General features: G+C 43.1%; 2 protein-coding genes across 6 annotated transcripts in view; both read right to left on the bottom strand.

Annotated features, from left to right (window-relative positions):
* Window positions 1-14990, bottom strand: part of LYPD6B (LY6/PLAUR domain containing 6B) — a 62266-nt gene extending 47276 nt beyond the window's left edge. For 3 of the 5 annotated variants that reach the window (XM_081873958.1, XM_081873959.1, XM_081873957.1), the window contains exon 1: window positions 14738-14988. The gene's annotated coding sequence lies outside the window, so the exon portion shown is untranslated. Of the gene's footprint in view, window positions 1-14737 lie in introns of all 5 variants that reach the window. The other 2 variants (XM_081873962.1, XM_081873961.1) reach the window with 1 other exon arrangement.
* Window positions 14991-25288: 10298 nt separating this feature from the next.
* Window positions 25289-27343, bottom strand: part of KIF5C (kinesin family member 5C) — a 70283-nt gene continuing 68228 nt past the window's right edge. The window contains exons 23-25 of the mRNA XM_081871395.1: window positions 26989-27093; window positions 25861-26077; window positions 25289-25390 (exon numbers count right to left, since the gene is read on the bottom strand). Coding sequence (XP_081727521.1) covers window positions 25296-25390; window positions 25861-26077; window positions 26989-27093 — 417 coding nt within the window. The 3' untranslated portion in view covers window positions 25289-25295. The remainder of the gene's footprint in view (window positions 25391-25860; window positions 26078-26988; window positions 27094-27343) is intronic.

Here is a 27343-nt window from a genome sequence, read left to right as displayed (position 1 = left end):
TCCCTCGGCCAATAAAGCGAGATGAGCGCTGCAACCCCAGAGTTGGCCATGACTGGACCTAATGGTCAGGGGTCCCTTTACCTGGTTTCGCCAGAAGTGGCTTAGTCATGCTGGCCACATGACCCAGAAAAACTGTCTGCAGAAGCGGACAAACACCAGCTCCCTCGGCCTGTAAAGCGAGATGAGCGCCGCAACCCCAGAGTCGTTCGCAACTGGAATTAATTGTCAGGGGTCCTTTACCTTTACTTGCTGCATTATGGTACTGTGACTTTTTTACTGATCAAGTCATGCAAAATTTCATTCACATTAATGGAATGTGTACGTGTTTTACACAAAAATTAATGTCATTGGACATTCTCCAACCTTTCATCTCTTTACTCTAGTGGTTATCTAGGTTAACAGCACTGAGAATGGGGTTCCCCATACCCCACCCCACCCCAGAAGTAATTAACATGGAAATGAGCACTAAACTTCCACTAGATTCCACATGACCTTATGTTATGTGAAAGCTCAAATATATAATGTGGAAACAAACAGGGAAACTGCCATGCAAATGCAGCCTTAGTTTATGCAAAGAAAGCATTAATCTCTATGTATTGATGCTCTGTTTAAGAAGCTCTTAAAGCTTTTGGAATTACTAGTTTTTCTGTGTACATACTAAGATGAGCTTGCCGGACAAACCACAGGAGCATGCCCTGCAGGAAATGCTTTAGTAACTCCTGCATTAGTTGCCACTGCAGATGTATTTTTGTGTTTTTATATTGTAAAGTGGGTGCCCTGTGATCTTCAAGTGGTGTAGAAATTTAATAAATGAATGCAACTAATTTTAAAATTGAAGCTGTCAAATCAAAAACTACAATAGCAGTTGCATTAAAAGAGCTAGGTATCTGGATAATTCGCCCTTCATAAAGTTTATATCTGATCATCGTACTCTTTACTACATTTCAGAACATACTTCTATGTCCATGAGACTGATAAAGGTATTCATATCCTTCATCTATACTGGTTGGTGTAGAATTAGCAGTCTGCTCTGAAACCTCAACTAGCTACTTCCCAAGGCAAGTTCAAGACCAAAGTCCTCTGTGTGGTCTGCTACAGGAAAAATGTCGCAACATTTCCAAGGGCCACACATTTTCAGAATAAACATTACAGTTCCTTGCCTCCAAAGTAAGCTTTCAGGGGACTTAAAGGTAAGACAAACACACAGAACTTCACTGATTACTCTTGGCATGACACTATTAACCGAATCCAGGCTCTCAACTGATGTCAATCACTGTTAATCCACCACAAAAGAACTGAACAGCATTAATCCTAATTTACAGAGGCACTCTCTATTATGTTTTTATGACAGGCTTACCAATTACAGCAATTGTAGGTAAACCATTATATTAAAACCCTGGATAAAAGCAAAGGTATATTGCTCCTACAATGGGTTTCACTTTTCAGACTAATTTAGAAGCGAACAAAATATGTTATGTATATGTGTGTGCACAGGGAGTACACGGAAGGCTTTAAAGTGAATTTTCTTGCATCCAATTATTTTCATGTTTATTTTTAAAATGAGGCACATTTCACATCTTACCCAGAGGCAAACCAGAGTTTGCCACCAGGCAAGCATGCAGTAAGAAATCACAGCCCATCACAACGCCTTGAGCCATATGGTAGACATTTGCAAACCTGGGTCTGTATACCTTTCACACAGTATTTTAAGGTGTACGACAAGACACGTACAACTTTAAAATATAATTTAAGTGTTGGGCCCTTAGATTCACTGAGAACTTAAAAAGAATAGTGCAGAGGGCTACAGCCTTAGAATATCATTTGATTAAAAATATAAACTTTTTCATTCTCGTTCCAAGTAGTACAGGCCAAAAACACTTTCAGGCAATAATATATATTTTTTTCCAAGTAAGTTTCACGAAGAGGATACCTTTAGTTATAATGATTTCTAAAAAAAATGATGTGGCCACCTCTTTATATCACGGTTTCTTCTGCACAACACAATGAAGCTGGAAGTATAACACAGAGAGCATGAGTATCGCAGTCATGACCATAGGGCTCCACGATAGCCAAGCCAATTAAAAACTAAGTTACTTCATACAGTCACTATTTACCTTCTATATATTACTTGCCTATTTTATATGAATGATCAGACTTTAATAGTTTTGGCTAAGCCAAGCATCAACTTCATAGGCAATTTTGTCCAGAGATGCTGCCAAGCAGTAATCATGAGCCAAAACTGCCTCTACACACCCAGTGACAGCACTGTTTGTTAGGTGAAAGAGAGTTTTGTAAGAAGCCAATCCACAAGCTAAAATGTGCCTCATAAGAAAGAAAGCTTTAAACTGGGGTCAGCAAACGTTTTCAGCAGGGGCCCAGTCCACTGTCCCTCAGACCTTGTGGGGGGCTGGACTTTAGTTGGGGGGGAATGATGCAAGAGCACCACAAGCCCTGATGCTGCTTATCTGTGTCTTGCGAGCAGTAGGGGCTTGCAGCAGCAGCAGGAGGACAATGAGTGGCACACGAAAGGGCTCCAGAGAGGGGCTGCTTAAAATGGCGGCCGCTCAAGTGCTACTGCTGCTGCTGCTGGCACCAATAAAGCCCAGCCCCCTTCCTCCTCTAGGCAGGGCGGGGAGAAGCCAGGAGGAGGGAGGGAGGAGGCGCCGCCACCGTGGAAGGGAGAGAGAAAGAACGCGAACGCTGGCGATCTATGTGGTGATTCCCGGACCATCCGCGGGCCAGATCCAGAAGGCAATTGGGGCTGATCTGGCCCGCGGGCCTTAGTTTGCCTACCCATGCTTTAAACATTGAAAATATTTGAGCGTTTCAGTTGGCCTCTTGTAATTGTGGCATCAAATAACATGCACATGGCATCTTGCTTGATTTTTAAATGTGAACCTTGATAAATAGTAGTCATCTGAAATACACAGAAAGGAAGAAGCAGTCCTACGCATTGGCTGCACAGCAAGTATGGGGAACCTCTGTCCCTCCAGAACTCCAACTCCCATCATCCCTGGCCATGCTTGCTAGGGCTGACAGGAGCTGTAGTTCGGCAACATCTGGAGCACCAAAGGTTCCCCACTTAGAATCATAGAGTTGGAAGAGACCACAAGGGCCATCGAGTCCAACCCCCTGCCAAGCAAGAAACACCATCAGAGCACTCCTGACATATGGTTGTCAAGCCTCTGCTTAAAGACCTCCAAAGAAGGAGACTCCACGACACTCCTTGGCAGCAAATTCCACTGTCAAACAGCTCTTACTGTCAGGAAGTTCTTCCTAATGTTTAGGTGGAATCTTCTTTCTTGTAGTTTGGATCCATTGCTCCGTGTCCGCTTCTCTGGAGCAGCAGAAAACTACCTTTCTCCCTCCTCTATGTGACATCCTTTTATATATTTTAACATGGTTATCATATCACCCCTTAACCTCCTCTTCTCCAGGCTAAACATGCCCAGCTCCCTTAGCTGTTCCTCATAAGGCATCGTTTCCAGGCCTTTGACCATTTTGGTAGCCCTCCTCTGGACACGTTCCAGTTTGTCAGTGTCCTTCTTGAACTGTGGTGCCCAGAACTGGACACAGTACTCCAGGTGAGGTCTGACCAGAGCAGAATACAGTGGCACTATTACTTCCCTTGATCTAGATGCTATACTCCTATTGATGCAGCCCAGAATTGCATTGGCTTTTTTAGTTGCTGCGTCACACTGTTGGGTCATGTCAAGTTTGTGGTCAACCAAGACTCCTAGATCCTTTTCACTGCTCTCAAGCCAGGTGTCACCCATCTTGTATTTGTGCCTCTCATTTTTTTTGCCCAAGTGCAATACTTTACATTTCTCCCTGTTAAAATTCATCTTGTTTGTTTTGGCCCAGTTCTCTAATCGGTCAAGGTCGTTTTGAAGTGTGATCCTGTCCTCTGGGGTGTTAGCCACCCCTCCCAGTTTGGTGTCATCTGCAAATTTGATCAGGATGCCCTTGAGTCCATCATCCAAGTCGTTGATAAAGATGTTGAATAAGACCGGGCCCAAGACAGAACCCTGTGGCACCCCACTAGTCACTCTTCTCCAGGATGAAGAGGAACCATTGATGAGCACCCTTTGGGTTTAGTCAGTCAGCCAGTTACAAATCCACTGAGTGGTAGCATAGTCAAGACCACATTTTACCAGCTTCTTTACAAGAATATCATGGGGCACCTTGTCAAATGCCTTGCTGAAATCAAGGTAGACTACATCCACTGCGTTCCCTTCATCTACCAGGGTTATGCTCTGGCGTGTAGACCTTATGGGATGCATACCACAAAAACCACCAACAAGTCCCAGAGGAAACCAGGACATGCGTCTTTCGGGACTGTGGAAGTCATGTGACTTACTCATCCAAAAGAACTAAGGCAGTGGCTATTTTCAAGCTTGCACAAGTCAATCATTCACATATTACTGAAGAATGGAAGCAGTAATGCTTTTGAACACCTGTTGCTGGAAACCACAGAAGGGGAGAGTGGTGGGCTAGATGAGCGACTGGCCTAATCCAGCAGGCTTTTCAAATGTCCTTAATATTTTCTCCCAGTTCATAAAGTGCCTTGCACTCTTTTAGCACAGCTTTCTTTTACAAATTCCTGAAAGCAACAATAGCAATAACCTTTATGGCATCTGGTCCCTTGGCGGAGGATTGAAATAATCAGAAGCGGTCCAAGGATCAGCACACTAGCCAGGGCTCATCTGACATAAGCTGATCACCAGATTTACTTCACTCTAGTTGTTAACATGACATGGATATAGCACAACACAGCCATTATTGGGGATACAGCTCTAGCAAAGCTGTGCTAATGAGTACCATCTGGGAAACCTCCATCATCCTAGAGGAGGGAGAAAGGGGAATGCCACCAAAACTAGGTGCAAAAGAAAAACCTGCATAGAGTTGGGATGCATGGAAATATCACCAGCATTATAATTCAAGAAGCAAAAGGATGGAAACAGAACACAAAAAGGGGAAAGTGGTTCTTCTCATTCTCTCTAACGCAGAAGATAACAATGTCCCTAAATTGTAGAGGTGCCTGTGTGCAAAACACAGATCTGAATGATTCACAGTGCAATCCTATACATGTGTAATGCCTCACTGTGTTAATGAGGCGACTTACAAGTAAATGGGTATAGGATTGTAGTCTCTTTAGGCTCCTCAACACAGACAAGGAACAAGACTCCTTTTAACAGGTATCTTCCAATTGCACCTCAACATCTTTCATTTTCTTAGCACAGTGGCCCGTTTCCTACTCTGTCCTAAGTACATACATGGTTGCAAGGTATACATTAGATTCAAAGAATCTCTCTTTCATCCTTTGTTATCTGTCATATGATTAAATATTTGCTTTTACACAGCATGCAAGGCCTTTTTAAAAAAGATCCTTACCAGTGAATAACACATTCTGATCAAGTCTTACATCTAGCTGACAGGGAAATACCTCCAATTGTACAAATATGTCTGCTTTTTTATACAATGTAAACAGGCAGGATCTTACAGGTCTGAACAGTATGAGGGGAACAAGGAGTAAGAGTTGGATACAACCAGAGGGTAATTTTTTAAAAAAATAATAATGAAAGGGTGTGTAAATTCCCCAGATTGTGACTTTTTGGATATAAATGTCCAGAATAACTTATTTTGCATTACATAGATATGGCAGTTAAAGGAATTCCAGGATTTTTTTCAGTCTAGTAAAGCTTGCATCCCTATATTCACGTATAGGGAGCAAGATTTACCAAAGTCAACAGAATTTAGTTTTTAGTAGGTGTGTATAGAATTGCACAGCAAGTTACACAATTACAGTGCTACCTCTGGATACGAACGAGATCCGTTCCGGAGCCCCGTTCGCATCCAGAAGCGAACTCAACCCGCATCTGCATGTGCGTGGCTCACAATATGCCGCTTCTGCGAAAGTATGTGATGTCATTTTGACCGTCTGTGCATGCGCGAGTGGCGAAACGGAAGTTACTTCTGGGTCACTGCGGAGCGCAACCCAAAAGCGCTCAACCTGAAGCAACTTCAACCTGAGGTATGACTGTACTGGGATGTATCAGGGAACTGAAAGGGTTCATCAAAGATAGAGAGGAGTGATAAAGGAGCAACTGAAGTAGATGTACTGCTTGAAAGGGATATTTTACACACACATACATACACACACACACACACACACACACACACACCTGGATGTGATTACATATGCAATTTGCAATGGATTATATGCAACACATTTATTTTCGATTGAACGTTTCAATGCGTAAACAGATGCTACTTATTAGATAATAATGGTAATATTCCCTCCCTCCCAATTATCTCTAAAGGTACAGAAAACCTTGGGGAAACTGGTGCAAAATGCTTGATTTTACATAAAACCCATGTGGATAAGAATGAAATATCATGGGCTCAGTTACACCACTGATGGTATGCCCCTTTCTCTCCTCTCTCCTGCTTTGGTATGCACCCATGGGCATGTGCACAGACACTATAGGCTTCTTTCATGAATGGGAGGTGCACATAGGCCTCACTCCTAATTCCCGTAAGGGCCTGGCATTGTGAGTGCCTTGAGTATACATGCTGTGGAGAGAGGAAGAGGAGGAAACAGAGCCCTATGGGGATTCATTTGGGTGCTGCACTCGTAGAAGACTGGATAAAACTCAAGAGTCCTTGTCTATAACTAAGTCCCCAATGCGCAAGTATTTTTACTACCAATGTGAAAATTCCTTTGACTTATTATCCTAGGGCATATGTAAATAAAATGTGGAAAAAAAAGTTCAAATAGGAACCTGTTAGGGTAAGCTATAGGACACACTGACTTAAATCTGCAAGAAATGAAGAGTTAACAGTAGTCAACCACCTATGCCTATTACTTACTCCTACTCTTCTTTTGAACAATAGTGTGCTATTTTCTTGATGGACAGCATAATGTTCGAATAACCCCCTCACACTGCAAACAATACTAGAGAAAGTGTGAGTTAGTTGAATGCATGTGAAAATTTCAGCATATATCTTGGCTTCATTTTTGAGCAAATTAGTCTCCATACAAAAAATTTATAGGGCCAGACATACTATTCACCAAATGTCTAGGAACCATATTTATATATTTTTACTAAAAAAAATCCCACCTGAATCTGACACCCAATTAAGAAACCCAACATAATGAGAAGCTCAAATTCAAAGTATAAAACTGTCCTGCAGCCCCAGAAAAATCTTCCAAAAATGTGTAGCTTGAATACGATAAAACAAAAAGTTGGTTTTTTTAACTACATATGTGTTAATTAATAATATTTTCATACTACATGTTGCTGGTTTTATTATGCAGTTGCTTTATTTTAGTTTTAGTCTATCTTACTATTGTACTACATTAACCTTGTGGATTATTTTTATTAATGAAAAAATGGGGTATACGTTTCTTAGAATTAAGTAAATCAAACAAATAGAAGATGCTCTTTACCTTGTATCCTGAAAATCCCAGAAGAAAATAGTCCTTTTCCATCCATCACTTATCAAAATGGATGTGGAAGTATTCACCCTAAAGACCAACCCTGGAGATGGTTTAATAATATGGCAGGTGCCATAGGCAAGGGGTGGTCAGAAGGTAGGTTGGGATCTACAGGTAGATAGATCTCTGGGTGATTTGCAAGTGTTTCTGGTTTCCAGTTGTTTTAGCAACAGAAACAACAAAACAACTTTTTTAATTAGGCTGCTGAAATGAGGAAAGCTAATCTGCAATAGATTTTTACCTGAAAAGAATAAGTTCATTTCATTTCATTTATTTATTTAACAAGATAGTTATATACCACTGCATCATAAAAATGTATAACAGCAGTTTACAACAATATGAAAACATAAAACCAGACAGTAAAATCCTAAAAAGTTTTTTTTAAGTTAAAAGCAAAACAAAAACATCAGCAGACATGGTGTGTACTATTATTAGACTGGCAGAAGAGGAAAGTTTTCAGCAGGTGTTTAGCAGCTGGTGCTGAAGTCACCCACTGAATCTCTATTGGCAGGGTGTTCCAGAGGACCGAGCCAATAACACTAAAGTCTCAGTTTCCTGTTGTTGTCAAATTAGCCTCATCAACTTGGGGAATGACCAGAGATGCTCTTGCAGATGATCTCAGTGACTGAGCTGGGATATAAGGATTCAAGCAATCCCTGAGGTGTCCTGGACCCAAGTTCTTCAGAGCTTTGGAGATCAATGCAAGGACCTTGAACATGGCTTGGTGGCAGATGGGCAGCCAGTGAAGCTGTTTTGATGTCACACGTTCTCAACCAGAAGCTTCCATCATCAACCTAGTCGCAGCATTCTGCACCAGCTGGATCTTCTAAACCAGACCCAGAGCACATTACAGTAATCTAGTCTCAAGGTTAACAATGCAAGGGCTACAGTGGTCAAGCTAGGAACAGCCATAGCTGGCAAAGCAGACAAAGCTGGTAAAAGGCACTCCTAGCATAGAGGGCACTTGGGCTTCTATTGACAGAGATGTATCCCCAATATAAGCACCTGCTCCTTCAGATGGAGTGCAACCCCATCCAGAACAGGTAAATTGCTAATTTCCTGAACATGGGAACCACAGACTCAAAGAGCCTCGGTCTTCCCAGGATTCGAACACAGCTTATTGGCCCTCATCCAGTCTACAACTACATCCAGACACTGAACCAAAAAGCTTTTGCAGCCTCTCCTGATTCGGATGTTATGGAATGATAGTTCTGATACTGATAACAAATTCCTGGGCTGAGAATGTGCTCTGAGGCACATTGTTCTTTAATTCTATGCCTTTTGCACAGGGCTCTGGCTGATAGATCTTGGGGGTTCTAGCAAAAACCAAACACCAACACTGTAGAGCTCCCAAGCCTGAAATCTCCCCACCCCTTCCATAGGCCGCACCAGGATCTCATTAAAGAGCGTGATAAGCTCCCCACAGGGCCTTTTTGTTTGACAGCCTTGTCAAAAACAGAGCTATACATTTATAAATAGTCCTATCTAAATTATCATTAATAATAATTACAAACCTCAGCAGCAGGGATACACCCGAAAGTTAAATCATACTGTAAGCAAAGACTTGGGAGTCCAGACAGCTACTTCTGGCACACCTAAAGGCTTGAATGTGCCTTGGGGAAAATTTTAATCATTTTTTATTTGAGCAGCTGACATCACACATACGCCATGCCATGTCACAATTTATTTCTGAAATCCCCCTCCATTTCAAAAGCAGATTTCCCTGTGTCACAGGCAGAAAGATGGCTATTGTCTGAATAACAGCTAAGGCATGTAGAAACATAGTACTTTGAATACCTACCCCAACCCCAAAATCTTTCTCTTAAAGAACACGTGCACCAGTTTGGGTGATCCTGTTTTCTCATGCAAATAAGAAGGCTGTTTTCAGAATGAATGGCATAGAGATAATATTTTTTCCTGTAAGCAGATGCTTGAAATGCTTTCCCAAAACCCAGATGCTACCTTGTCTTTTCATCATATCTGATGAACAGCATGCCCTGAGGACTCTTTGTTTCAAAATACAGCGATCCTGTTAACGATCCCAAGTCTCTATCAAATGCAGACAGTTGTTCCCTACTGCAAGCCTAAACTGACAAGGCTCAAGTTCAGATTTCATGAGTTCAATCCTGAACACGGATGAAGCCAGTCCCTTGCGGGTTTTCATTCTCCCTCTCCCAAAAGGAATGTTAACATTTCCTTTTCATCAACCAGGAAGATTTACATCTAATCTGTCACTTTGAAGTAACTCCTGCCTTGATTTATGCGCAGCAGATGCTACTGTAGAGCCTATTTATTTAAAATGCAATGCTGAAGTTGAGAGACTAATGGATCGACATCTGTAAAGGATTATACCACAAACACATATGCCTTAAAACATAATGAAGAAAAGGAGGTCAAAAGCCAAATAATTCCAGGAATTCTAGTAGTTAGGGCACACAACAAATCAGTACTGATCCTCAATGTTTTTACCTCTTGTTATGGTGTCTGTTACAAGCTGATAAGGAAAGACATGAGCGATGAGCCAAGTATTTGAAGGTTTGGTAGTATTGCCAAATTTTCCAGTGATTCAGCAGAATTCTGTTACGGGGTAACTACAATGCAGTGCTTGTGCGAGGGCAATTTCTTTCTCCTCTTCCCCACTACAGCCCTGAAAAGCTGTAAGGTTTTCCTGATTGTCAGTGGAGGCTTTTAGGTGGGACTCCAGTAGGGAAGAAATGGCAGGGATTGTCCCTTCCAGCGGCGTAGCGTGGGTTGTCAGCACCCGGGGCAAGGCAAGTAATTTGCGCCCCATAACCCGGGGCAAGGCAAGTAATTTGCGCCCCTAACCCCTAACCTGCCGCCGCTGCCAGCTTCTTGCTGCTGCCTGGGCTGGGGTATTCACAGTTCTACAAATCTTTGGCGCTGGCTTGCTCCATTAGTTTAACTTGGGGGGGGGAGAGAGAGATTGCAATCGTGCTATGTGCACCGAGAGGGGGGGGGCACGGTTGCAACGCAGTGTGGGGAAGAGAAGAAGAGAAACTAGCAGGAGAACCTTGATTTCCCTCTGCAGCTCTGTGGGGAAGGAGGGCGCAGACTGGGCTCCTTCCTCGCCACAAGATCCTGGCTGCGGGGCACAATTCGGGAGGCTCGGCTGGCCGGGCCCAGGCCCCGCGGGGCTCCTCCGCGCTCCCCTCCCCCAGCCGGGCGGCGCCTGCAAAGGCTGCGGGTTTCGCTGCGCCTCCGTCTCTCTTTCCACTGGTAGCGAGAGCGGGTGGGAGGAGGCCACCCGGGAGCCGGAACCGGGCGCCAAATAAGGAGAGCGGGGCGGGCCTGGATCCTGGCCTTGTTTGGTGCTTCCCCTCGGCCGGCGGCCCAGCCAAGCCCGCGGCGGCGGCGCGGCGATGCCCGCGCAGGGGGGCGCCCACCCCTCGGCCCCCGCCCAGCGCTGCCGCCCCAGCACCTGCCCGCTCCTCCCAAGGGGCCTCCTCTCCCTCCCGCCTCTTCGCAGCAGTCCTCGTGGGGGGGACAGGCTCGACTCTCCCCTCCCTCTTGCGCCCCGTCCTGCGCGCGATCCTGGCCAGGCTCCGGCTCCGGCTCCGGACCTCCTTGCTGGCGCCTGCTGCTCCCCCTGGTCGCCCAGCCCGACCCCTCCTCCCAAAGGAGCTGAGCCCCGAGGCTCTTCGGCGACTCTGGAGGCGGCGAGTGCGCCCCCCCCCAGATGTTGCGCCCGGTGCGGCCGGCACCCCTTGCACCCCCCACGCTACGCCACTGGTCCCTTCTGCACTCTTGCAGAAGCACTGCATTAGATAGTCTTTATGCTGTTTTTCAGTATGGCTCAAGGTGCTAACCAAACGGAGAATTGGCAAGGTGGATCAGCTCCAGGTGAACCAATAACTGACCAAGAGCCTGGAAATATCTGTGGAAAACATTACAGGGTCAGGCTACGACACGCCTCTTCAGCGAGAATATTCCACAACTTTGTCATGACTACTCTGCTTCTGAGTGTTACCAAAACCAGCTCACAATCAGATCTCTCAAGGTGGAGCACTTCGATGGGATAGAGGTATTCCCAAGGAATACCAAACTTAGCAGCTTTAGGACTTTGTAGGCAATGGCCATCACTCGGTAACTAAGCAGTGCTCTTGGGGGTAGCACAGGTAATCTATAAAGCCTACACTGCTGAATATCTCATGGTACTCACTGCAGCAGTCACTATGTGCAATTACAAAGCCATGCAATTACAGCTGCCAAGATCACCCATTTGTTGGTAAGTGTGTAGCTGTTGATGAAGTGTAACAGACAGAAAGCACTGCAGATCAGAAATATCACCTACTGTCTCTGAACAGCCCTGGTGGCAAACCACTCCATCAGAAGGAGTGTGACCCCCATCAAGCCACCAACTCCCATATCACAAAATTTGGTGTCGTTATGACTTCAGATAAATTCGTAAAATAGATGCTGCAGACCAACTCCCACGTTTCCTTCCATGCAAGATCCGGTTCATGCGATGCTGTCAGCCTTCAAAAATTTAAAAACCAAGCTGTGTAATGTTGTTGGGAGCAGCATGTGCACAAGCCCTGAATTCAGCCAAAGTTAGCCGTGGGCACAGCACCACAAATGCTGGAAATCCGTGCATGCCTAAAGTCCATCCCAGCTGAGTTCAACAGATGGTAGGGGCAAGGACAGAATTTCCTCACCAAGGGCTTTTGCAAGTGGAAGTTGGCCATGGTACCTTCCTCAAAACTGCCCCCTTCTTTGTGCAAAACACACTACAAAGCAAAGGGGTAGACTTTGGAGTCTATTCCCTCATAAAACAAAGTCACCCAGTATTCTGTCCATATGAAAGAGAGTCCATATGAAATATAAATAAAAACTGTCGACTGAATAGCTCAGGTGTGCAATTATTGACATTTGCAGGTCTGCACTCTCAGAGAGAGTCACCACAATTGTTGGTCCAGCAAAGCTTTATGGAAACAAATATAGTATAACCTACCAATTATAAGAGAAAAATGCAGCTCCATAGTTGGAGAGCAGAGGAAAATGACAAGAAAAGAAAACAAAGTTAATAGCAAGCTGGAACCAAACAGGACTCATGTTTGTGAATCACAGTCTAGCTTGTTTGTTCAAGTAAAACTGAGATTTGAATTTACAGCCCCAATTGTAATTATAGCTGCTTGACTCAAATACAAGCCAGTGTGTAATGTGCTTTTGTTTGTATTCAATTTATTTTTAGACCACACACCCAAACACAGCTGATCTAAGTATTTTTGATTTCTCAGTTTACTTGATGAATGGTACTGATAAGGAAGACTAGTCATGTTTAATGTAACTTAAGGCATATAAAATTTGGCCAAAAAAAGCGAATAACTCCCTTGTAGCTCAAATTATGTATTTGGTGCAGGTCCCTATATCTATACATTTAGGTGAACACCAGAAGGCCCCAAAATACATGGACAAACTGAAACACAGCAATATTTGTCTTTAAAAGCCCATAGGAAATATACTAGTGTGAAGAAAACAAATAAAAGAAATTAGATTTTTTTTCCCCTATAAAAAGAAGTTGTTGCAACCCAGCTGGAAAAAAAGAAAGAGATGAGTTCTGAACTTGAACCCACCCTGTTCAAAGGGGACAACCTCTTTGAACAAGGGTTGCCAGGTCCCCTCCTCCTCTTCTTCACAAGGTTCCTCTATTTCTAACACTTGCATGATGCGCATACTTCAACAGCTTAGCCTTTCAGCCCCAAGGAAGCTGGGAACCGTTCTCCCTACTGAATTCCTGCCCACTCTGCAAAGTGTTAAATGCACAGGCAAACCTTGCTCTGAATAGTCATAGTAAGGGCTATTTGCCATGAGCAAGAAACAGCACTCCCGGGGAACAAACAGAGCAACCTTCCCCAACCCAAGAGGTTGTCAGACTACACCTCCCAACATCCCTGACTGTGCTGGCTTGGGCTCATGGGAATTGTAATCTGCATTAGCTGAGGTGGTCCCCAGGTTATCAAATGGCCTTCCAAGTGTGTCCCGTGCCACCACTGTATGCTTCTTGGTGATTGGCTAAGACACACCTCTTTACTTGAGCCTTTGGTTGAGTGGATGTCTTCCTGCCTCCTGCGTTGCTACACACTGTTGTTCTGTGCTGTGGTTTTGTTATTCTGATATTAGCCCTTTATTTTTATTTTTAAGACCTGTATATTGCACTTATTTGAACTGCGATGGTTTTGTAACTGGCCCATGACCATTTGGTGAAAACGAACATAAAACTAAAATTTGGGGGGGGGGATTTTGCTTGTGAACTTCCTGGAGGTGTCTGGCTGGCACTAGGTGGACATCGCTGGACTAGGTGGACATCGATCAGAATCAGAATCTGCACGGCAATACTTGCAGCCTTCTAGAGATGGACATCACCTGTCTCTAGTGGCTGCAGGCTAGATCTAACCTAGCACAGAGCAAGAGTCAGAGAGACCAAGGGGTGAGGACACACAGGCTAGCAGAGTGCAACAGAAACCATTCTGACACATTCTTCAGCCTGAAAAAATACAAATGCCTCAGAATCCAAGCAGCGTGTGTTCAAAGCCACTTCCTTATCCCATGCCTTGACACGTGTGCAGAAGCCACGCTTTGCATGCAAAAGTTTCCATGTTTGATCTTTGGCACCTCCCTGCAGGGCCTCGTGTCTGAAACCCTGGAGTGTCATGGCCAGTTCCCCAAGACCACCTTCCCTGCCTCCTCGCATCCCAGGGTAGCCAAACAATAGCTGTGGACAAACTGTTTTGCTTAAAGCCTGGCAACTGGTCATACTGGGAGTCATGGGTATAGCTAGGATTTATTGGGGGGGGGGCAGTCCTTATGTGGTGGTGGTAGTGGGAACAACCAAATTATCTGTGATGCATTTGGTCAGTTCAATATATTTATTTCGTTGCCCCCTCTGGCGAGGCCCATGGTGGGAGTTGCTGTCCATCATTTCTGGCTTCCTGCTTACACCCCACTGGCTTGCCCCTGCCCTCTAACCCGATCCTCTCTAGGTGGGGCTGAACACACCCAAACACCCCCCAACTCCCACCAGGCCTAGCAGAGAGGGCGGGAGCTGGCAGGCCCAAACATCTGGAGGGCATCAGCTGGAGGCTAGGCAGGGGCAGACCCTCCCGGATGGACCAATCGCCTGACTCGCTATATGAGGCAGTTCCCGAGGAGGAGGAGGAGGAGGAGGCGACGCTTCGCCCAGAGCCCGCGCACCCGCTGCCACCCTGACTCACTCACCCCGCGCTCGAGTGGTCGTCTCTCTCTTCCTCCCCCGAAGAAGGTGCGCGGAGCCGAGGCGAGGCTTCGTTCAGGGCAGAGCGAGCGCCGGGAGCCCGAGGAAGAAGAGGAGCGCCGTCGCCACTTGCCTGCCGTCGCCTCACACACCCGAGGGGCGGGGCTTTACCTGCGGCCGGGGTGGGGCTGCCAGGTGGGCGCCCGCCCGCTCGCCAGGGGGTCGGCTCGCGCCCCTCATGCTGAGAGGCGGGAGGAGGAAAGGTTGAGGCTTGGAAAAGCGCTGGAGGAGGCGCGCGAGAAGACACCTCACACTCACTCACACAGTCTCTCTCACTCTCTCTCTCTCTCTCTCTCACACACACACACACACACCCTTCCTTCCCGCGCCACGGGCAAGAGCCACGCCTCGCGCTCCGGGACTCCCAGTTTCCTCAGGGAACGAGGAGCTCCTCGGAAAGTTGTTCCCTCGGCGCCACTCTCTCCCGCCGCCTCCCTCAAAGAAGTTGCTTTCGGGAGGCGGGACGTGGAGGATGCCGAGTTGTGCAACACCTGTAAGCTCGGCGGGGGGGGGGGGGCGGCGAGGGAAAGTGTAGCCGCACGGCAGCCGGTAGGCGGCGCTGTGGAGACGCGCAGTTGGGATGAGCGAGAGAGCGACCGAAGCGCCGGCGCGGATTGGGAAGCGGCTCTTCTTCCCCAGCAACTGCTGGGGTGCCTGGCAGGCTCCTCCTCCGTTTGGACCTGTGGCATCTTGGGGAACGTCGGACTTCGCAGGAGGAGGGTTCTGGGTGGCCACTTGTCAGAGATTCTTTAGCGGCGCTCGCAGGGGGTTGGACTAGATGCCCCTTGGGGGTCCCTTCCCACCCTAGAATTCTAGGAGGCCAGCGTTGGCAGCTCTCGCACGCCTCCCACCTGCGCGCGTGCGCACGGGGAGCAGCCGAGCAACTCGATGACCCCAGTCATTAACCCCTTGTCACCCGAGGCAGCAATGAACTCGGGCACAGCCCCTGCTCCTTCAAACTGATTGCTGATATGAAAAAAAAAACCAACCCTTTGTATTTGTATAGTCACACACAATAACCTACATCCTGCAATGTTACATATTCATATGCAATTGCATAAAAGGAAAATGAATGCAGGAAAGCAAGAAAAAATGGGCCAATTTCATTTTAGTTCTTATTAAGATAGCTAGGAAGATGGTTGTATATACGAATGGAAGCCGGATGTATGCATGTTGTAAAATGTTCTCGCATTCCCTCTTCCCCCAGCCCACTCCCTCGAGCTCTTAACAATAATTTTCAGGTCATCACTGCAAATACTTCTTTAAAAATGACAGTGACAAGACACCAATTTATAATCAGCAACCTCATTAGAGCCACAGTGATTTATATGGACTTCTTTCTCCCACTCTCTTTTGACCCAAGTTGATCTTTTCCCTATCAGAAAAGTTAAATACAGTACTGCACAAGATTGACTGCAAACACTGCCACCTAGTGGAAGTTAAGTGGCCTTGCCTAAGTAGCAAAGCACGGTTCCAATAGTAATATAACAATTCATAAATCAATAGGAGGGCTCCTCTGCAAGGGAGTTTTCCAGAGGAAACACAGGCTCTTCAACCACCCCTATCTGAGTTTGTATAGAAAAGGCCTCCCTCCACCTGAGAGCTTGGAGGCTTGCTTCCAGTCATGGTAGAAAGAACTGGGCTGGACGGGCCAATGGTTGACTCCTTAAAAAAGGGGAGCTTCATAAAGGGGAAGGGGATTGTGGTTGAGTCTGCAACTTGCCAAACACAGGTCTCCTTGTTTCTAACATCTTTATAAACCCCAACCCTTTGTGCAAACACAGTTTAGTACTCTGTTCTGATCAAAAGAGAAGGACTGGAAGGGAACTGTGTGTGCCTTGCTGACTGAGAAGTCATCATGCTACGAGGGACGACAAATAATAATAATAAATACCAAACGTATTTGCTGAAAGCAAATGGGCTGCATTCAGTTATCTCCTCTTGGGGAGACAGATCTCATCTGGTTAGTCATCGCCCCCCAACACGAAGGGCTTTTGCTGAAAATAGGGGCTCTGTGCAGGGTCCAAACTCTCTCTCTCTCCAGCAGCCTGTCTTCAGAGTTGAAGTGTGGTTGGTCCTAACAGGCATGAAATCTGCAAGGCACACCCAAAACCTTCAAGTTACGTGCTGGGCTGGGCTTATCAATCAGTAGGCTTGCAGCTTGGACTGGTGAACAGGTTTGCTCCCACAGCAAGCAACAAGAACCCTGTGTTTGATATGTTTATTAATTTAATTATATTATAATTATATCTTTATATAATAAATATAATTATAATTATATAATTAATTAATATACATTAATTAATTAATGTAGCAAAAAGATCTGACCTCGGAAAAACCGTCTGTAAACACAGAACAGGGTGAAATCGCAACCACAGATAAATACAGGCCACAAATGCTACTTGCAAGATAAAGTTTACTTCGATTTTATTTCCACTTTTAAACAGTTTTTGGATGATACATCATGCAGTCTGCCAGTGTATCCATACATTTTAATAGATAGTATTTTTAGAACCAAGATCAAAAGACTTATCTATGGGAATGGTTGGGGAGATTCAGGTCTGCTGTTACAGAGCTTGAGTCATTACAGCGTATTTTATAATAGTGGCAATTCCCTGCCCCCCCCCCCGATTGTAATCAGAAAAGTATCCACATTTCACTTTTTCCCCCTAAAACAAGCTACTGTACAGATACATAGATCCCAGAGAATACACATCTGGAGTACACATTACACACTTTACAAACTAGACATGTATACTTCTACAGAATGCCTGGATCCCTATTGTTCTTTCACATCTTCCACTATTTAAAGTGTTTCAGAAATGAGAGAGACAGAAGTATTTAGGAGTAAGACGTGAACTTGGAAGCTGACAATCCTTTTGTATGGGTGTTTAAAACAGACATTTGTCCAATGTTTTTTGAACTTCCTAAAGGCATTAAATAAAGCTCTAATTGCCAACACAACGGAGCAAATTAATCATCCTTGTAAGTGTTGTTGCACAATTCTGATGAGAATGGTTTACTGAATAAAAAAACATTTTTGGATTCTGCTTGCCTCCAAAGTGTACAATGACATAGTGTTCAATCCATCGGCAACAGATTGCACACAGTTGCTGTATAATCTCTTATTCCACATGGCTTGCATGGGCAACACACAGAGATAGAACCTTCAGAAATGGGAACAGTCATGGGTGATACATTCCCAAGACCAAGGCCTGGGGAGACCCAGCCAGATGGCCAGGGTATAAATAAATTTTAGTAGTAGTAGTAGTAGTAGTATGGTCCATTTCATATACAACATTCTATGGTTGATTTTTCACGTGTGTGTTTCTTTTTTTTAAAAAAAGTAAGTGTTTCTAGAGATCAAGTTGCTGTTTTACATTTTAAAGTAGTTTTTCCACTCACTGAGGTATGTATACAGAAATATTTCCAAAAACTCAGCTGCATTTAAGATACTAGTATAGCTTAAATGCTTCTGATTTCTACTAGATTCAGAATAATCCACTCTCACCTTTGCTTGGCAAAATACACACTTAGCAAATACCATCACGAGCTTTCTTATTTGTCTCAGCGAGGTTAAAAAGGTTAGGACTAAATAAAATACAAAGTGCATTTGAAAACAACTGCTTAGGAAAATGAGAAATTTGACAGTAGAAAAAGGTACAATTGAAATCAGTAACAAAGAAATTCCATATTGTATGGTTTATAACATGTCAAGTATTAGATGCAATACTTATTTAAATAAGCTGAAAGAAACGATTTTGAATCTGAAAACAAAAAAAGCAAACACAAATGACTATCAGTGATGAAATGTTGATGTTGCTGCCCAAAAATATGGTAAAAATTATTCTATATGACCTACTAATAGGTACCAAAACTAGATCTATTAACTCTTCAGCAAAAAAGTAACTCTAGCAGCAAAATAAAATTGCAGTGCCACAGAAACAAGATGAAAATTTGTGGACACTTTAAGAAGTCAACTCTAAGATGTGCCTTTTTAGCATTTCAGAGGATAATCTGCCGTCTCTGAATCAGAATGGAATAGTTAGTTCTGATGCCTCCATTAAGGGGTTTATGCTAGATGAACTGACTGGCTGATCAGCAACTAGCTGTTCCTAAAGTATATCAGGAACACTGTCCTTATAAAGGCATCAAAAGTTACTTTTCCATGGTGCTCAAGATAGACACACACTTGTGCAGAACAGCTAAAGCCCTCTGTTATGAAAGTGCTTGGGTACACACTGCACACAATTCTCATTAATTCTAATGGTGATTGCACAGGTATAATGCTCAATGGATTACATTCATGATAAGAATGAACTTTTACTTTAATAATAATAATAATAATAATAATAATAATAATTTATTATTTGTACCCCGCCCATCTGGCTGGGTTTCCCCAGCCACTCTGGGCGGCTTCCAACAAAGATGAAAGATACACTAAAATGTCACATATTAAAAACTTCCCTGAACAGGGCTGCCTTCAGATGTCTTCTGAATGTCAGGTAGTTGTTTATCGCTTTGACATCTGATGGGAGGGCGTTCCACAGGGCGAGCGCCACTACCGAGAAGGCCCTCTGCCTGGTTCCCTGTAACTTGGCCTCTTGCAGTGAGGGAACCGCCAGAAGGCCCTCGGAGCTGGACCTCAGTGTCCGGGCAGAACGATGGGGGAGGAGACGCTCCTTCAGATATACTGGACCGAGGCCGTTACACAAAACTATATGTTAACAATCAAGGGGGGGCAGTTCAGGTCCACAAAAGCTACACATTAAAAAAAAAAATTCGTAAACGATGTACATGATATAATATGATAGCCCACACACTGCTTGAGAAAGTATCTGAATGGCAAATGCTACTCATGTTATTTTGAGCCATTTCCCATGTGGATCATTCCCACTGCATATAGCAGGGATGGGGACCCTATGGCTAGACTATCATCCAGAGGGCCACAAATAAAACCTGATTCACCAGGTAAAACCTTAGTAAATATTATCGCCACCTTCTCGAGTAGTTGCCATTCAGCAACTGCTTCAAGCATCCTTCTTGGAGTTATGGCATATGGACTGGCAGTAAGTTTAAACAACAGAAATAGCAGTAGACTTCTTGGTACCTTTATTTGGAATACAGAGTTCAACTATATATAAACATCTTGGCCACATTACTCCCAGAAATAGGATTCGGATATGGCAACTTGTACCTTTCAGTTTGTTGGCAGTGCTCAATACATGTGTATTTGGAAACAAAAAGGGTTTTTTATATTTAAAAAAAATGTAACAAAATAAATTAAACAAATGCAAAAGATTCAATATTTCATTAAATATGTTACAAAAAGTCTCTCCCACACAAATAGTGCAACCCTTAATAAATTAAGCAAAACCTGAATATCTTTGCTAAGTTTGAGAGCTTCTAAAGCAACATCAGGACAAAACGTCTTTCCAAAGGCTTTAGGGTTTTAATGAGTTAGCTTTTAAAAATATGTCTATAAGCCAAAAACATTCAGAAGCCCCCAAACTTACCCTTAATTAAAAAAAAAAATGCCAAAGGAGCAGACAGGACTGAATGAATGCAAACTCCTAATTCAGTCATTTTGAAATAGTCTTTCAGGACAATACATTTTAATGTGCATGGTTGTAGATGTATTTTGTGTGTGTGTGTGTGTGTGTGTGTGTGTGTGTATACATACATACTACATGTAGTATACACACATAGTACATGAAAGAAACACAACAGACATATTAAGCTACAGATTTAACACCTGTCTGCCTATCTAACATTTCCTATGGCTATGTCTGATTTCCACTAGAAATAAAAGCTGACACCCTACATATGTCATTAAGAAAGAATTGAAAAAAGAAGTCTATCTCACTAATGGTGAGTAAGCTATAAAACTATACTATCCCTAGGCAGACTTGCATATTGTTCATTTCCAGCATATACTGTTATCTTATTTCATCTTATTTCATTTTAAACAAAAAGATCATCTTCCATCATTTTTCTTTTTTGTTGCACTGCACACTAAGCATGCAAACCTATTCTCCCTCAACACCCTGAAGAGAATCTTCCTTTCAGTACAGCAGATAATTTATCTCTTATTTCTGGCTTCTCAAAATCTTGAAGAAATTGAGTTAGGAAGAGGATGGCAATGGTTTCAGCTGCTTTTGTAAATGCATCTTTCAATTTCATTATAACCAGAACCATGCTTTCACATGGCTGTCAGAAAACCTGATCTATGTGTTATTACAAGGCAGATCTAATGCAACATTTTGAGGGTATGATGTGCCCATGTGACCACTGAATTTCAAGAGATTCTAGAGCTACACTAACACATATCTCTACATCAGGCATAGGCAAACTCCGGCCCTCCAGATGTTTGGGACTACAATTCCCATCATCCCTAGCTAACAGGACCAGTGGTCAGGGACTATGGGAATTGTAGTCCCAAACATCTGGAGGGCCGGAGTTTGCCTATGGCTGCTCTACATCCTCAGAGTTTGATCTCTACCGAATAAGTGTACTAATGATTCTGTGTTCTCTCCCATTTTAAATACAAGTTTAAAGATTTCACCAGGATATTAAAAATGCTAAATTGCAGAGCTGTACTTTTTGAAAGCATGTTAGGTTAAAAAGAAAAAAAACAACAACATATAACTGCACACTGTCATCTTCTAAAAATATAAAATAATATGCATATTTTACAGGAAATCAGAAAGATGGAGCACAATCACCTGCTTTTGATGGCACTTGGTTGTTGAATTGTTAATTCTTTGATGCCAGGTACCAGCATTTTAGTGATGCACCAAAGTACTTGAAACAGAACAAAAAAAGCATCAGTGCCAGCATGAAAGCCCCGAAGTAACTGGCTCAACAGGGTCAGAAATGCAGTCAGTCAGTGAAAGAGATTGAGCAGCAAACTCCTACCGTTAGCTTAAGTGCGTGTGTTAGATACACTGTACATGGTTTCAGAAGAAAAGCCAGGTTGGTCACACTTCTGTACACATGGAGATTCTACAAAGCAGAAAAATATTTGAAACCGGTGCACTGCAGAAGGCTATAGAATGCGTACAATGAACAGAAGTACAGATCCAGTCCAAAAGGGAAAGGAACTAGTGAACTGCTGATGATTTTTCACGTGCGAAGTGGAGCCTGCAATTTTATCTGCAAGAGAAACATGCCGACATTTGTTAGTCGTATATCCGAACAAAAGCAACATCACATGATGAACTTTCATTAGGAACACTTAAAATAATATACAAGATACACATCTCAGTGGTGCAATGCTGCATAACATAAACAGTGCTTAGGTTAATCTGAAATCAAAAGCATCAGAAAGAGTCAAAAGTGAGGTAGTGAATGAATTGCCTTTTCATAGTTCTCTATTATTATTTATTTAAAAAAAACACACCCCAAAATCTCCTCTTCTTCCATGCACTATTCCAGGGGTTCTCCCAGTCCCCCTCTGTCAATTTCAGAGTTGTTGAGGGGCATGCAAGGGGAGGAGAATGGGGGAAACTTGTTTGCACAGGACTCCACTGATGGGACTCCTTAGCTGAACCCTGCTCTATGGATAGAACCCAGTTGGTTCCTTTGTAGTCACGAAAGAGCTTTTGATCCAATGGACACTCCCACTAATGGAAGAGACGGAAATCAGCAAAAATCATATATCCAGTTCTGCTATTTGCAGAGACATCACCCTTCCATGAACATCAAATGGATGCCTTATCCTTATCATCATCATCTTATACCCCACCCATCTGAGTGGGTTGCCCCAGCCACTCTGGGTGGCTTCCAACATAATAAAAACACAGCAAAACACCACACACACACACACACACACACACACACACAACTTCCTGATACAAGACAGCCTTCAGATGCCTTTGGAAAGTTATGTAGTTGTCTATCTGTTTTGACATCTGATGAGAGGGTGTTCCACAGGGCGAGCGCCACACTATCAGACAATCTAATATTTCAATATAAGTTCAGCCACAAGCTAGGCAGCTGGAAAAGAATTAAACAAAAGACCCCAGCAACAGCGAAAGTCCACCATGAAGTGCTGAGTTCGGGCAAAGGCTGGGCAGAGCAAGTACACTTTTATTACTTTTAGGAGAAATTCCATAGACTACATCTGGCTGAACTTTTTGCAGAGAGGATTTCACAAAAGTTATGGCACCATGGAGAAGACAACGTGTGGAGCAAGATTTACTTAAGGCTTTATGGGAGAAAGCAACAGCTTAAGAATCTACTGGATCCTAAACTATTTCACACTGTGAAGGTATTTTGGATTGTGCTCAGAAACCGACAGGCACACTAGTGTGGCGAAGTGTATATTAGACTCTTGGAACTGGTACAAGTTTGGGTGCAAATCCACTACTCAATAATGATGCTCCTTGGCAGCCTTGGAAAAATAATTGTCTCTGCCTTGCTACCTGGAAGGTGAGAATACAGATGTAAAAGATCACTACCAGTCCCTCCTCCTATCAGTGCTATTTGAACAAGGCTCTTTTGTGGCATTTTGGGTGTTCCAAGAAGCAGAGCACCAATTGTTAACACCAGCTTGTTTGTTTGGATCATCTTTCTCTTCCATATTATGGAATCTCCTTCAGCATGCATACTTCATGTGCATTGATTTCAAAGAGGATTTAGAAGAAAGCCATTATTATTATTATTATTATTATTATTATTATTATTATTATTCAAAGAGTGCTAAAGGCTACTGTCCAAGTATCTTTGTAGCTTGTCACATGTAAAACATCTGCATTTGTTTTGTGTCTTTTACTACTATTGTTGGCTACTGTGTGGTTTTCTTCTATGTCTTTCAGCTTTAATTCAATACAGTCAGGACTATCATCATTCTTTTTTTGCTTTGAGGTTTCTGTTCTTGCTCTGAAGATATGCCTTTGAGTTCTTACTTCCAAACACAATGTCTCTTTAAAGGTGTACAAAACACACATACGTTCATTTTCTTTCACCTTGAAAGGCTCTTGCAGTGATTCTTGTTGGACTGCTTGCAAAGCTTTTATTGCAGATTCTATTGTATATGCTTCTTTTTGTTTCTCAGAGTGCAGAACAAGTTCAGGTTAAATTATTGGTGAGACAAAAAAACAACCCCACAATCCTATCCTTAGACCACATGAAAAACCGCTGCATTATTTGTCCATGGAAGGGAAAAGAGCTCTATATCTATCAAAGAAAACACCAGCAGCAAAAAAAAAAAAAAAAAGGCCATGGGGAATAAAGCCAAAATTTGATATAGCAGATGGTTTGCAACAGGTATGACATGCAATCTGCTCAACAAAAGTGGCACTTTATCCATGAATATTTGATGCCTAAAGAAACAAAGCCTTTAAATATACCCATATACAGCTGGTCTTCAGCCAGAGTCCCTTTCAGATTATGTGATAGAACCATGCAGCTGTTCATGAGGAAGATTCAGAAAATAAACACATGGGGGGGGAAATGGTTGGGAAAAGCTGGCAAGTTGCCATTACTTTCCAGAATCCTTTTATATTTAGCTGCTTACCTAAGGAAATGTTAAAAACATTGAGGAATGAAATGTGATATAACTGATATTTAGGAACTTCATCCTGTTTGTTTGTTTTTTTAAATCATACCATGCAGGTCGAGGGGTTAAACTGTTTAGAAAAAAGATGACCATGCTATCAAGGAGAATATATAGATTTTAGAAGGAAAATCCTGTTGCTTCAAGTATGTTTACTTGAATGAATGAATGAATGAATGAATGAATGAATAAATAAATAAATAAATAAATAAATAATATATTTATTTATTTATTTATTTATTTATACACCATCCATCTGGCTGGGTTTCCCCAGCAACTCTGGGCAGCTTCCAACCGAATATTAAAATACAATAATCTATTAAACGTTAAAAGCTTCCCTAAACTTGAATTGCTAGATTCCTGTTACTGCGGGTAGGGGGCTGAATCTAATAGTAAAATTATTAGAGAACAGGAGCCAAAAAGAAAAATGCACTACATCCATTTTCAGTTATAATACCAGCTAGCATGAAACAGCACTCATATATGTTTTCCTATAGGCATTACCACAGAAACACTACATGCAAATTAAACCAAAGGAAAGTTTCTGAGCCAGGAGAAGAATCAGTCCTGACCATTGATCATCATCATTATTACTATTATTTATTATTAGACATACATTGTCCTTCATCATAAAATCTCAGGGCAGTCCACAAATCATGAGATTTGTAGTGCAATATCTGGAAGGTTAAAGGTTTCCCCTTCCTGCATCTCAGGACTTACACTGTTGCTTTACTGATCTTTCTTCATACAACAGAAACGACCATGCTTTTAAAATCCAAGCATTTTCAATATGATGACATCAGCTACCAACCTACACAAAAGACCCAACCTTGCCCACCTCAATTTTTCTGCCGGTGAGAATTTGCAAACCGGCAGAGTGAGCACCTCACAAATAATCACATGTTGAAAACTTACAAGCCGATCACCATGAGCTCACCTGGTGTTTATTTCATGTTCTGGTAATACCCTCCTCCTCCTCGAATGGCATGGATGGCTGTTGGAGAAGATGCTGGATAATGGCCAGGGCGTATAGGCTTGGCTGCAAAGAGGCAAATCAAAGCAAGGGGGTGAAAAACAGGCTTTATACGAGCTTTGTGTGTTTTTGTGTTCTGTGGAAAGCCAAAATGGCTAACACAGAGAGAGCAATATCTAATACAGTGGTTCCTGGGTTTAAGAACAGCCCTGTTTACGAACAATTTGGTTTACGAACTCTGCAAAACCAGAAGTAGTGTCCCGGTTTGCGAACTTTACCTCGGTCTAAGAACGGAATCCGAACGGTGGAAGGGCCCTGGCGGTGGGAGGCCTCATCAGGGAAAGCGCGCCTCGGTTTAAGAATGGTTTTGGCTTAAGAACGGACTTCTGGAACGGATTAAGTTTGTAAACCGAGGTACCACTGTACACACGGTTCTAAAAATGGGGGAGAAGACAAGAAATCCACAACCTCCACTAGAGGCACTGCAATATTCAAATAACTCTTTATCTCTAATCCTCTTGAGCCAGAATACATACCAATCTGAGCAGAGTGTGCTCTCCTCGCCATATTCTTGGCTCTTACAGCCTCTTTAATGCGGTCCACTTCCTGCTGGTATCGTTTCCGGTCTCGCATGGCATTCTCCTTGGCTTCCTTCAGAGCACTCTCCAAGGCCTTAACTCTCTCTGCCGTAGCTCGGAGTCGTTTTTCCAGCTTAGGAAGCTCACAACGAAGATCTGCATTATCACGTACCAGCTGTGAAAGATTAACACAGAGATCTGATTATGGATAGTATGCAGTACAAAATAGTCACTGATATTTTTAAATTAAAAGATATAGAGAAAGTCACACAGCCTGTACAGATGGTACTTTCTGGGGAGAAATCTTTGCCATATACCACCCTCTGCCACAGCTTCTCATCCACATGAGAAAGGTAAGGGTGTGAACTGCTGCATACTATGTTTAACTAAAGGCAAAATCTCCCTGCCCCCCCCATTAAAGCCCTTTTTGAACTGAGATGTTGAGGGTTAGGAAGATCCCATGTTCAAGTAAACTCAGTACAACACAGTTTAGTGGTTATTTTTTCCATGCGAAAGAGTGCAATAGTCCAATACCCATGCTTATCTACACAATAGCAAGTCCTTGTGCATTCAGTAGAGCTTACTCCTAGTAAGTGTACATGGTCCTGCAAAAGCCAAGGTCTCAAGTTGAGATTTTTTCCAGGAAAAAAATTCTGAATTGGAGATCATGGCTCCAAACAAACCATGACCTGCAGCTAAGGTCTGTTTACTGATCACAATTTGGAGTTTGGATGTAACACTAAGCCATGGGTTGTGGTTTCTCCCCACCACCATCATGCTAGCAGGGAGAGAGGAAGTGGGAACAGCTGGTGCATTTTCAGTAAACGATTAACTGTGGCTTGCCATGATGCATGGATATTGTCAGTCACTATGTGATCTTTCATATATTATGCTTCGAAGTTTACTTTTTAATACATAATCATCATATGGTTTTTTTGTTTTATCAGTCAGAGGAGCTGTATTCTGTGGTCAGACAAGCCCACAGGAAGCCCACAAAGTTGACTGGGTAATGTTTTCCTTTCCCCCCGCCCCCAGGCTTGGAGGCTGGGGTAAGAATGGTAATAAACAACACCGCAATTATCTCACCTGCTTGTGAACCTTTGTAAGTTGTTCCAGGTTGTTTTCCAGAAAGGAGATTTTCTGCTTCTGAGCAGCACTTCCACCTCCATCATCACTGTCTAGTTCAACACTCTGTGAAGACAAAAAGCCAAATTAGAACCAAGCCTCTGAATAACATGAATAAATAGTGACTGAAAACCTCTGGAACTGTACACAAGTCCTTCCCAGAAAGCATTAGAGACCAATATGAACTTCAACAGCGTGCCTGGTATTGAAGCTAAAGCTGAAAAAATGCATTTCAGTTGACTGGCTTATTAACAGAGATTTCGAAACACACAAAAACTAAACATTGTTAAGTTATAAACAACCATGGTTTAAGGTG

Source organism: Podarcis erhardii (genome assembly GCF_964252035.2).
Source record: "Podarcis erhardii genome assembly, chromosome: 1".
Lineage (NCBI taxonomy): Eukaryota > Metazoa > Chordata > Lepidosauria > Squamata > Lacertidae > Podarcis > Podarcis erhardii.
The sequence above is the reverse complement of the archived record's forward strand: the minus strand, read 5'-3'. Positions and strand labels throughout refer to the sequence as shown.